Here is a 12,935-nt window from a genome sequence, read left to right on the forward strand (position 1 = left end):
GGGGGAGGAACCCCACACTGAGCCCTTGTGGGCCAAAAGTAACATTAAGGAGGACTCCAAAGACATAGCTTTTTAAGCTCTTGTTGACAAGGTCATTACCTGACCAGGGACTTGGACCCTCAGATTGATAATCTGCCAACTGAGCTAGACAGGCTCACAAACATGCAGGGTCCAGGACCATGTGGGGCTGACCAGCAGCCCTGGGGCCTGCCAGGCTGGGCAGCAGCCCCAGACTCCACAGGGCTAGCTGGCAGCACCCGATCTTAGACCCTGTGTGGCCAGCCTGCAGCCCCAAATCCCACTGAGCTGTTCAGTAGCCCCCGGACCCCATGGTGCAGCCCTCAGACCCCAGATCCTGCTGGGCTTGGCAGCTGCCCCCACATCAGCCAAAGTTGACTACTTTAAGCAACACCACTCTAGCTGCTGGATATGTAATGAGAGTAGGTGTGTTCACCTACAGTTTGAGCCTAAGGTCTCGCCCGCTCCCTGTTGGGAGAATTCATTCTACAATACATAAGGATGTAGGTTTTTCTTGGAGGACGAAGGATGAACATGGATTCAAAAAAAAACGTTAGATATAGATGAACCAGATCCTAAGCCAGTGTAAATCACTATAACTCCTTTGCCTTCTACAGAGCTATGCGGATTTGCTCCAGCTGAAGATCTGGTTTTTAATGCTTTGTGTTCTGTTCAGAAAAGTTTCAACAACATCCTTTTAATGTACAGAAAGGTTATGAAGTCTGTCCCCCTAGCTCTAAGTCACATTCTTCAGTGTATTCATAATTAAATGAAAACCAGACTAAATTTTCCTTGTTTTTCCTTCAGCAAAGCAGTATGAAGAATTTTATTTTGGCTAAATGTTAACTGTTTTTCCATCCCACCTATTAAAAATGCTTTGCATATGATGTTTTATAGGCAATGGTTTTGTAAAGGACAAATTTCCTGTGTAAAAATGCCATAGCTGATCACTCAAGTCTATATTAACTTTGCCCTAAGCTCAGTTTGTAAAAGGAATAAGAACATCTCAATTTATGTATTCTTGGCCTAGTAAAAGTGACTCAGACATGTCTCCATTACAGCCATTTATTTCAGGGCTGAATTTGACCCATTATATTACTTAAAAGCACCACACACAATGTAGTTAATAAAAATAATTTACTCTATAGCATGTTTCCACCAGCAGGATGTGAAAAATCATTTTACTAACTCTCTAAAGCTTATTTCACGCACCACTGAAATGTATCTGGTAGAATGCGACACCAGTTCTGTGCCCATTTGTTTGAGGAAATGGGAGGAAAGAATAATTTCTCTACTAAACCACAAGGGGAATGTAGGTAGGTAGACTGGAATTCTCCAGTTAGAATTTGGCCATGCTACCCCAACTCTTTTGTATGGCCTGGTCTCCAGTGCTGAGCCCACATGGATCCCTTTAACTTCAGTGGGAGTTTAAGTGCTCTGTACCTCGGAAAATCAGGCCTTTAATGACCGCAAGTGGTCAGGGCTTTTGTTTGTAATGTATCATCCCAAACTGCGCACCTCTGATAACATTGCCCTCAACACCATGAGGGGATGGGGTGGCATCAGCTCAGTACTGAGAGAAGAGTTTCAGAGGGGTAGCCCTGTTAGTCTCTAAGGTGCCACAAGGACTCCTCATTGGTTTTGCTGATACAGACTAACAAATTTATTTGGGCATAAGCTTTCGTGGGCTATAACCCACTTCATCAGATGCAGGGAGTGGAAAAAAAGTAGGCAGGTATAAATATACAGCATATGAAAAGATGGGAGTTGCCTTACCAAGTGGGGTGGGGGGGTCAGTGCTAACGAGGCCAATTCAATTAGGGTGAATGTTGCCCATAGGGGTGAAAATCAACAGAGGGAAAATTATTTTTTGTAGTGACCCAGCCACTGAGAGTCGAGTGTAGCTCACTGAACTACCACTGGGATTTCCTGGGAGGTCTCCTACCAACCACTAACCAGGCCCCACCCTCATAGCTTATAAGAACAGAGCCTGAGGTTGGTATGGCTGCAAAAACTGGAATTTTTAATGAAACTTTTTTACAGCGAAGACAATTTGAAATGGACAAGATGAGAAATATACAGCTGCCGTATCACTTCATACAATGTAATAGGTAATCAGCAGTGCCTCCGGTAAAATATTGGCAGAACACTGTAACCTATAGTGAGTAGATGATGCAGAAATACTGCCTAGGCAGATTCAACTTCAGAACCGGTGGGTAAACGTGCCCTCTTGCTGGTTCTCCTCCATTCCATAGCCCTCTGAATGGACTGTAGAATCAGGTCTTTGTTATTGTGGATGTTGTAGCTGGTCAGATTCACCAGTTTGTCAAAGTCTTCAGCAGAGTACATTAGTTTTGTAAAATAATATGGTGAGTTACTGTTGGTCAAATTTATATCACCATCCTTCATCTCCAAGGGACTGCGCTTCACCCCTGCAGAGGAAGAGAAAAGCCACCATTGTGAGCTGACTCTTGAATACAAAAGACAGGAAAATGTGTGTCTGGCACACATTACATTCTCAATAGCAATAGCAGTGAACATTTTCTGTTAAGTCCTACTGGTCATTAAATGAGGGCTAGCATAAATGGAGCACTCTGACTGGTCAAATGGGGATTCTAACTCTGTGGGTATCCTGCGGACCTAAATGGGTGTTGAAATTTTTTGATGAAGCTAAGTAGAATATGTCTGCATTTCAAACTCTGACTTTAAACCTGTTGACAAACCCCTGCCAGAAGCAGAGAAGGAACAAAAATACATTGGAGGCAGTGGGCCAATTTTTTTCCCCTCTCAGTTAAACTGGCATAAATATGAAGTAATTCCATTGACTTCAATGCTCTGGCTTGACATCACACTGAGTGCAGAATTAGGCCTACAGGCCTTTTCTGAACACTACCGGCCTGATTCTCAAGTACCCCTTCCTTGCACACAATTCCCGCTCAGATTAGTGGGAGCTGCTGGTGCTTGATACCTCTGAAGTTCAGGCCATATGGGTCAAATTCTGCCAGCAGGTAATCCATGTAATGCCACAGGAGGCAGAAAAGAATAAATCAACAGAGTCCAAGCCAGTCGCATACGGAAGAGTGGAAGAGGATGGGGAGTCTTCTGCATATCAATCTGTGTTCCTCCAGCTATCAGGTATCACATCTTCATTCTCCAGTTTAACACCATACCCCAAATGTGCCAGTATCCAACATGCCAATGCTCCTGGTAAGTTTTATTATTTATTTAGCACTTAATATCAGGAAATCCTGTTTACTGCATCCAAGGACTACAGAAAGTGAATATTTATGCTTTCGAGTTTGGACTTACACTTCCTTCCTCTCATTTTGCAAGAGAATCTAATTTATTTGCAGCCTGAAAGCAAACTGCCCAGATCAATCTAAATCTGCACGATCTCTGCTAGGGCTCTAAACAGGCCATACTTGAGATGTTATCTGCAATATCTACCTGAGCCATGTGAAATTGACACCTACACTGTGCTCATGAAGTATCAGCTGGCTTCCACACTCTAACTTGGATTATCAGTTTTTCCTGTAAGTTTGATTTCCAGGCTAGGGATATTGAATAATACTCTGTAGAATTTCTGGTGATGTGTTAACACTTTGCCTCAAATGGATCTTTTAGTGTTCTAGCATCATGAGCCACATTTCCTATGCCAACCACCTACGCTGTAGATGCCACTGCTGGTTTTGAGCATGCAAATGCAGGATTTTCATTTTAAAGGGCCAATTTTTCAAAACTGGCCACCTAGTCAAAATCAAATGATTAAATAAAAAGCTCTCTGAGGTGTCTCCCACTCAGCCAGAAATGAAAATTACCACTTTTAAAGTTGAAATCACTAGACCTCCCATTCCCCAAATGCACACTTTCACAGTTGACCTGTCAGCTTGAAGTCCAGATCTATGAATAAATTACTCTTTGGAGGCAAACCGGTATGACTCATAACTCACAGGTTTGGGCCTCGGGCACTGAGAAGCTAAACTCCCGCATTCCTTCCACATACTCTCAGCTGCTTTTCATTAAGTGAACTGTGAAAGCCTCTGTTTGACCTGTTATGCTGTGTTCAACAGCTTTGCCTGAATGTGCATTACTCGGTGAAGCTTTCTCTGTCCCCATGGTCGGGCTACAGCCTTCTTCCTAATATGTTGATTACTAACCTGTAAAGTTTCTACACTGGATTTAGTCACAGTCTGTTTATGCTGTGTTTAACACTAGTATTAATGTTCCATGGTAAATGATAGTAACAGTGGAAACATTTTTCTTAACCACTTATTTTTTAGTTGCTCATAACTTTATTCAAACATTCCTTCTGGGGAGAAGTTTTCCATGAGCAAATGAATTTTTCTGCAAAGCTTGAACAGAATCGATTTAACTGTTAGAGTGTTTTTCTTTGTGTACTCATCTCAAAAACCCAGTTTGCTTCAGGTCTGATTTGAAATTTTGCACTTTGATAGCTCAAAAGGGGTGCAGCATCCTCACTGGGAAAGGCAAATCATTCCAAGTCTGAATAAAATCAATTCATTGTTTTCAAAGGTCTGAGTGTTTACAATTGGACCATCTGCACAGGCATAGCTAGAACGTTGCCTGTTCCTTTTTTTCAGGGTGTCCCACAGCTGTTTAGAAAACCAGGTACCAGCTACTGAATCTCGCTTTAAAGTGTCCTTTGCTGCTTAAGGCACCTTCTGAGGGAACAGCCTGCTGCTAAATATCTACAGAGATTTAAGCACAATCTTGGTGCAGAGAATGAGCAGTGCTAAAGGTGGTACTAGCTTCCCTGTAGGTCATGGGAGCATCAGGGTGAGAGCAGAGCTGGCCCAGAGTGGATGTATCCATTTATGGGGGAGGGGGGTGGGCTGCTACTTTAATATGTTCTTCCCCTAGAGTCCAGGAAGAATTCTAGCTGAGTCAGCCAAAAATTCTCTTATCCCATCCCCCACTACAACCCAGCCCCCTCCACACTCTTCACATGCAAAAGCCACAAAGCATCATTTATTCTGACATTGTTTGCTAGTCTGCATCAATCTCCACGTGTCTGCTCAACCTTGGCTCTGTCGAGGCTTTTGCTGGTATATGTTAGGTCACTGGAGAGTGCAGTCAAAAAACAGGGACTCAGCCCTGGGAATTCATAACAGAGGTGAACAGGACAAATGGGAAATCAGATGTGGGAAGACTGGTCACACAAAGTGTAGTAAAATGATTGGTTCCTGTTAACAGTGAACTTACCAGGTTCCTTGTAGTCCTTGAAAGTGTTGTTCACCAATGGGAAGTGGAGCACTATGGGAGCTCTGGAGTTCTCTGCCTCTGAAAACACGTAACATTCCTTGGGATTCTTCTTGTCTTCCTCACTCAGCTCAATTTTGGGGAATGGGATTCCTTGCGTTTTGCAGTATCTGTATGTAATCTCTAATTGCTGGTTAGACACAGAATATGACCACATTAGAACCCTCACAAAAGACTAGACTCAGGCTTTCCTGTAACAAGTGACACTGAATTACTCTGAAACCACACGAGGCACAATACTGAATGATAGAAACACCCTATACAGCTGCCTGACCAAAAGCCTCCGTGTTATTAAAGCTCAGAGGGTAGGAATTTCCAGCACTGGCTTAACTCTGTTTCCATTGAAGTTGGTGGCAGTTTTAGCTTAGATTTTAGTGGGGGCAGAATTAGGCCAACTCTGAGTGTTTTGCAAATCCCATCCATACTTTATAAACAAACCCCACACAGAGTAATGAAAGGGGCTTGTGGCAAGAGAGAAAAAGGGTTACAATTATTCTCTACTAGACATAGGGCACATCTGAATTTTCCAAAAGTATGGAAATGTCAGAGCCAAGGTTTTTGTTCAGTCCATTGTCAAGAGAGGGATGTTCAATGCCAAGCTTTTGTTTCAAGTTCACCTGTACTATCGATCCATGGTAGGAATTGTTATAGTAGCTGGAGAGAATCAAGCACTGGCATGTTCCCCCGTGTGTGCTTTGTACTTTATCCCATTAGTAAAATGTCCCTGTCCGTCTGCTTCTAGGTGCCTTTACAATACTCAGTAAAAGCATCATTCTTCATAAGCCAATTCAAGGTAAGCAAAATATGGTAATTTTTTGCCAAAAATGGTAATTCTTCCACCAGCCCTAAACTCCCTTAGACAACCTCCTCAGTAAAATCCTGAGTAATTCAAAAGCCCCTTCCAGCCGGCCCTGAGGACTAACACACTCAATATGTGTCAGACTAAGATGGGCAGTGAATTCCAGAATCGCAGAACCCGCACACTGAAATATGCTGCCTCAAACCTCTAGATGTATACGTCTAGGTGATCTTAGTTGCTGGGTTAAAACCCCAGGTCAGGGTGGACATCGCTAAGTGACACAAGACCATCTATATGAAGCCATCTAGATCAATAACAACCACTAATTGCACCCAGATATGAACTAGAACAGGGGTGGGCAAACTTTTTGGCCTGAGGGCCACATGGGGGAATAGAAATTGTATGGCGGGCCATTAAATCTCACAACATTGGGATTGGGGTTTGGGAGGGGGTGAGGGCTCTGGTCAGGGGTGCAGGGTGCTCTGGGGTGGGACCAAAGGCTTTGGAGGGCGGGAGGGGATCAGGGCTGGGGCAGGGGTGCAGGAAAGGGTGCAGGTTCTGGCTGGGGGTGCGGGCTCTGGGGTGAGGATGAGAGGTTTGGGATGCAGAGGGTGCTCTGGGCTGGGTTTGAGGGGTTTGGAGAGCAGGAGGGGGATCATGGCAGGGGCAGGTGGTTGGGGCATGGAGAGAGGCTCGGGGGTGCAGGCTTTGAGCGGTGCTTACCTCAAGCAGCTCCCAGAAGCAGTGGCATGTCCCTTCTCCAGTTCCTATGCAGAGGCAAGGCCAGGAGGCTCTGCACACTGCCCCATCCACAGGCACCACCCCTGCAGCTCCCATTGGAGCACCGGAGAGGGACAATGGAGCGCGTAGGAGCCAGAGCAGGGCCATGATGCAGCTTCCAGAAGCCGCGTGGTGCGGCCCCCAACCCAGTGCCTCAGTTGGCAAGCCGGAGCAGGGCAAGCCCCAGACCCCGCTCCCCAGCGGGAGCTCTCAGACCTGCTTAAAACAGCTCGCTGGCCGGATCGGGCCCATGGCCGTAGTTTGCCTGTCCCTGAACTAGAACCTAGTGCAGTCTGTGAAGCAAAGATTTACTACACTCCTTTCAAGAAACACTAACTATCTGAGCTTCTGTGCTCTGGAATGACTGAATTTTCCAGCGGTCTATGTATGTAACTCTAAGCAGTTCACTGTGCATTAATCCAACATGGAAATGACTGTGCCATACATATGTAGCCACTCACTGTCCAAATGGAAGGAAAAAGTAGGATAATTCTCCTCACATTCCTATTAAAAACGTAAAACATAATAGATAATCTCATTTTTTCATGAAACCATGCATGCAGGGGAGGCTCTTGATGTAAACTGGAGATAGGCTTTGTTGGAACATTATACCTTTTCTGTGCATTTTTACTGGTGTTTTGGCCATTCTGACTAGTTTGCTCTCCCATGAAGGGGGAAATAATGGGAGCCTCTTGGTGGTTATTAACTAAACACTGTTTAGTTTGGTGGCAAAAGATATTGGACCTGATTCAGCAACTGCTTACAACAGTCCTACATGGGTATTAATTTTCTGACATCAGCAGTTACTCCTCTTTTGCACCACTGTGATAGTGGACTTTGGACTACTGAGTCCAAATCCTATTATAACTGTACTGTTAAAAACAAAATAAAAATGGCAGGCAAGCCTTGTAGGAAAGGTGACATCAGTGCAACAAGCAATAGTGAATTTAAATCATCTCACCTGGAACATATTGCCCATTGAGTAATCAAGTGAGATGATGACATCCACATTCCTCTCAGGCTTGAGAAGCGGTGGGCAACTGGTGTTAATGAAATAGCCAACATCTATTAGGCAGAGATGTTTCTCCTGTGGAGTCAGTTTGTTAGGGGATAAGTCCAGCACAGTGTCTGAAAGATAACTGTATTTTAATCAGTGTATCACTAGGAACAATGGACTATTTTTTAAGAATAAGAAAACAAAAAGACAAGATAGTATTAAGTGGCATCTTGCAGTAATTTTAATACGGTTGTAAAATGCTTTTCAGCTCCTCATAATTGCCTCCTGAGGATCTTATCGTACTTATGAAAATTAATTAAGCCTCACTATTCCTAAAAAGTAGACAAATATTACTAGATGGATTTTACAGATCGGTAAACTAAGGCATGCAGCGATATAAGGCCCAGATCCTGATAGATTGAGTAGCACATCACTCCACAGTAGTCCAGTCCACTTGGCTTCTCCCTTCCAAGCCCATTATCATTCCCTGGTGGTAAATGCCATTACCTTACTCCCTGGGAGTAAGGCACTATTCAGCATGAGTAAGGATATCAGAATATGATCCTAAATGATTTGCCCAAGGTCACAAAATGAGTGAATGGCAAAGCCAGGAACAGAACCCTGGAGTTCTGACTAGTTTGTGGTCAGAAGCAGGAGTTAACAGCTAGATCACATAGCTGCTTTATGTAATTTTTAGTATATTTCATTTCTGTTGACCTGTCTGCCATAGAATCATACAATAGAGTTGATTTAAAATATGTATAACAACTGTAAGGTGTTCCACATTTTGGAATGCATCTTTGACAGCATCCTGAAGTAATAACTTATGTTTCCATATCCCCTGTTAAAATTAGCAAATAATTCTGTAAAAATGTAACGTTCACGGCTGCTAGGAACTCAAGATCCTGATTTAATGAGGGTAAGTTACTTGGTGATTCACAGAGCAAAAACAGGAAGGGGTTTACATTTCAGTTCCTTTTGGTTCAGTGTATATTATTAATTTAAAATTCCACCCCCAACCCAAACCCCCATCTGCATATCACTGTGTTGAAAGTTTTCAGAGTAACAGCCATGTCAGTCTGTATTCACAAAAAGAAAAGGAGTACTTGTGGCACCTTAGAGACTAACCAATTTATTTGAGCATAAGTCCTGTACTTACTTTTCACTGGAAATCTGAATTAAAGCAAGCACTTCATTGGGAGAGTCCCCTCTTATATATTCAAACTCAAAAAGAGCCTTTAAATAAATCCTTTCCATTAAAATCCCTCAAGGGAGTCAACTGGAGTCATTAATTATTTCACTGTGTAAAATTCCCTGGTCTCATTTCACAAATTTACCACAGCAAAAATGAGGCCATTCATGAGCTCTCTTCTTCCCTCTCCAACCACCACCTGGCTGGTAAAAAAGTCTGTTAAACCCAGACCTGAGGTTTCAGTAGGTCTTATCTGAAGAAAACTCTTTAAAACAAAATAAAATGCACCTTTAACCTAGAAAGCCTACCCTTATAACTCATAACACATGAACTAGGGGTCACCAAATAAAATTAATAGGCAGCAGGTTTAAAACAAACAAAAGGAAGTATTTTTTCACACAATGCACAGTCAACCTGTGGAACTCCTTGCCAGAGGATGTTGCAAAGGCCAAGACTATAACAGGGTTCAAAAAAGAAATAGATAAGTTCATGGACAATAGGTCCATCAATGGCTATTAGCCAGGATGGGCAGAGATGGTGTTGCTAGCCTCTGTTTGCCAGAAGCTGGGAATGGGTGACAGAGGATGGATCACTTCATGATTACCTGTTCTGTTCATTCCCTCTGGGGCACCTGGCATTGGCCGCTGTCGGAGGACAGGATAGTGGGCTAGATGGACCTTTGGTCTGACCCAGTATGGCCATTTTTATGTTCTTATATCATTCCTGCACATGTAGATGACCTCTCTTCCTGCCTCTGATCTAAAGATGGGCTCTTGGACCTAACCTTTTCTTGGCTTCACTGAAGTAGCCAAAAGAGGTTGCAACACCCGATCAGTTATTCACTTTTCCCACAACAGACTGTATGCTTTCCTCCATGCCTCGCCTTATGCATGGGATACCTTCCCTGAACTAATCTGCAAGGCTACTATGCTCTACTCCTGCAAATCCCTCCTCAAGACCCATTTCTATTAGGTTGCCTTCACAAATATTCCAGCTGATAATGCGAGTTGATACTGTTTATTTGATTGTATGTTTTATCCCTCTCCCCCCACACTTCAGATGTTGCTGGTTTTCTTAGGATGTGAGCTCTTTGGGACAGGGACTTTCTCATGTTGTGCATTTGGAAAACATCTAGCACGTTGTGGGCTCTACCTGAATCCAACTGACAACAGCAGCAGAAGGATCTGCCACTGCCAGCAGGGCTGAGGGTACAATGGCAGCCAGAGTTGGACAGGTGGGATCTAGAACTTGCAAGGAGCTTGGAGGTGCACAGGGGTCAACCTCATCCTCTTGCTTGCATTCTAGGGATGAGGTCCCAGAGTGGCTGGTTCTCCAGGTATAAAGGCAGCATACATGGGCAGATTCATATTTTCATCCAACCCATTCACTCATCTCTAACACATAATGACTTGTTACATTTTTGTTATTGGCATTAGTCGTATCCCTTGACCTGAGGTGATACCTCAAAAGTGCAGCTAATGTTTAGTTGCAGTTACCTTTCCATTCAATAAATCCTCTCTGTTGGAGATAGTCCTTGTAAAATTCTAGGCCTCTCAAGAAGTTATGAGTCTCTTCCAGTAGCGGGCGGATGGTTAGAATATCATTAAAGATTTCGCAAAGGTTCCCTGACATGGAACAGGAAGGCTTGATGATAACGGAAGAGTCATCGGAAGCATTATTTTCTCTAGCTGGGAAATAGAAAAAGGAGGGTAAGAGAGAACTTTGACAAAGAATGTGGAATGCTCCTTTCTTGGGCTAATCACCCTCTCTGTCTATTTTGTGGGTCAACGCTCTTGTTTCTTTGTCTGTGCACCTCTCTCTCTCTCTCTCTCACACACACACACACACACACACACACACACACACACACACACTTTAATGAAACAGTTGACCATATTTGATTCTTTTTTAAAGAATGATTTCCAATTTCTAGCCTTCCAAATGACATGCTTGCTTCATAGCCCTGCTGAGAGCCTGACATCACCAATTGCCCCACCTTTTGCATAGTCACAGTTGAAGTGAACTAGTGGTTTGAGAGGAAAATTAAAACTAATCAAAACATTTTTAATTAGCACTTAAATATGGCTGGGTTCAACAGGATGAGATTGGAAGGGTCATTGGGTAAGTGGCAAGGTGAGCGATAAGTTGGTTTGGGCTAGTAGGATGATACTAGCACTTTAGGATTCTTGGTCCTATTTGATTTCAATGATCTTTACAAGAGTTTCCATTTCAATTGTTTAAAAGACACAAAAATAAGGTAAGGGCAGTGCTACTGACCCAGCGCCATTACCGAATATGAAACAATGGCAACACAATATTGGTCAGCTGAGGAAGTGGCAGAAAAAAGGTTACACTGTAATATACTGGTATAAGAGTCCTACATGGCCTCCATGCAGAATGAACCCGTTTCTGTGAACCCATTTCTGTCACAAGGGAAAGACTCCCATACTATCTCAATGCTTTCAGAGTAAATCTGATACAAGTGAAAATTATACTGGGGGATCCACTGGTAACCACAGTGGAATGACAGAACACAAGTAATGCACTGGTGTTTAGAGAGTTTGTGAGGGTCCATTAGCAGAAGAAGCAGAAATGTATCTTCTCCTAATCCTCTCCTTGATAATGGGAACTATGCGGTAAGAATATATGTTGATCTTAAAACACTTTAAACTCTTACCCATATCTGCCACGTCTTTGGCCCAATGGTCCCAGAATTCATCTGAATTTGAGGACCAGTATAAGCCATCCAACAAATTTCGAGTAAAAATATTAGTCCAGATACCTGCAAGTCCAACCACATGAGAGAAATACCATATCAGCTCAAGTTAACCAGTGGTTTACCTCATCTGAATAAAAATGTCATGAATTTTTACTTACAAGAACCCATGTTGAGTATAGTTAACTAGTTTGAGTTGATTATGCTGTAACGTAGTGCCCTCGATAAAAGAGCAAATCTGGGACTTCGGCTACAAAGATTGGCAGAGCCCAGCCAAGAAAAGCTCCTCCTCAGATGCTGGTGGACATTGCATTCTCTCATTCTACTGGAGGGCAGCAAAGTACAGACTTCACCCACCCAAAAGAGGTCCTCTAATCCCCATGTGTATTATGTGGAGATAGAGAGTATAGAATATTGACAAAAAGGTGTGATGAAGCAGAAAGAACCCAAGACCCTTCTGTGAACTGGTCTTTGGGTCAGAACAGACCAGCAGAGCACAATGTAGTGAATCTATTATTAGTAATATCTGCTAAGGGTGTAGCTGTTGTTGCTCTTTCCATCAGGATGAAGAGAGTGGGAGGGCACCAGCTGGGGAAGATTTGGCGGTAGGTGCTAGGATGGCAGTTGGGAGGCATGGGGCACAGAAGCAAGGTGTCTGGGACTGTGGGAGCAGCATGGTGTTGAGGGCAGTTGAGGAATAGCCTTGAGCTCCACCAGGTGTGAGGGCTAATAAGGCCTTAGCAACAGAAGCACATACAGAGCTTGCCTCAGCCATGGCACACCTAGCATGGCTCCAGGGACTGTTTCAAGAGAGATGCTACCACAGCACTGCAGAGATCCCACAGGGGCAGCATTTACGATGTAAATGAGACCCAGAGACATCTGCTGCTCCGCAACAGCACGGTGCAGCACGGTTTTCTCTTGCATGAAATCACCAGCACCCAAGAGAGGGTTATCAAATCAAGTGTTATTACTTCTATTTATAAATGAAGGCGTGTATCTGTTTGATGAGAATTTGACAGGTACAGGATCAGATTGTGAATGGACTTGTGTAGATGTACTGGGGTACAAGGAGCTCCCACTTCTTGTGCCCTCAATGCACACACACACACACACAAGAGGCCAAACTCAATCATGGTGCGACTGCCAGTGT

General features: G+C 43.6%; 1 protein-coding gene across 5 annotated transcripts in view; it reads right to left on the reverse strand.

Moving 5' to 3' along the window:
• Positions 1-1,200: 1,200 nt before the first annotated feature.
• Positions 1,201-12,935, reverse strand: part of LOC311521741 (cytosolic phospholipase A2 beta-like) — a 73,364-nt gene continuing 61,629 nt past the window's right edge. For 2 of the 5 annotated variants that reach the window (XM_084630287.1, XM_084630289.1), the window contains 5 exons: positions 11,744-11,848; positions 10,563-10,754; positions 7,839-8,005; positions 5,242-5,428; positions 1,203-2,450 (listed from right to left, as the gene is read on the reverse strand). In XM_084630287.1, coding sequence (XP_084486413.1) covers positions 2,206-2,450; positions 5,242-5,428; positions 7,839-8,005; positions 10,563-10,754; positions 11,744-11,848 — 896 coding nt within the window. In that variant the 3' untranslated portion in view covers positions 1,203-2,205. Of the gene's footprint in view, positions 2,451-5,241; positions 5,429-7,838; positions 8,017-10,562; positions 10,755-11,743; positions 11,849-12,935 lie in introns of those variants that run through there. The other 3 variants (XM_084630286.1, XM_084630290.1, XM_084630288.1) reach the window with 3 other exon arrangements.

The sequence above is a fragment of the Lepidochelys olivacea genome (genome assembly GCF_965140295.1).
Source record: "Lepidochelys olivacea isolate rLepOli2 genome assembly, chromosome: 6".
In the NCBI taxonomy this organism is placed as follows: Eukaryota; Metazoa; Chordata; order Testudines; family Cheloniidae; genus Lepidochelys; species Lepidochelys olivacea.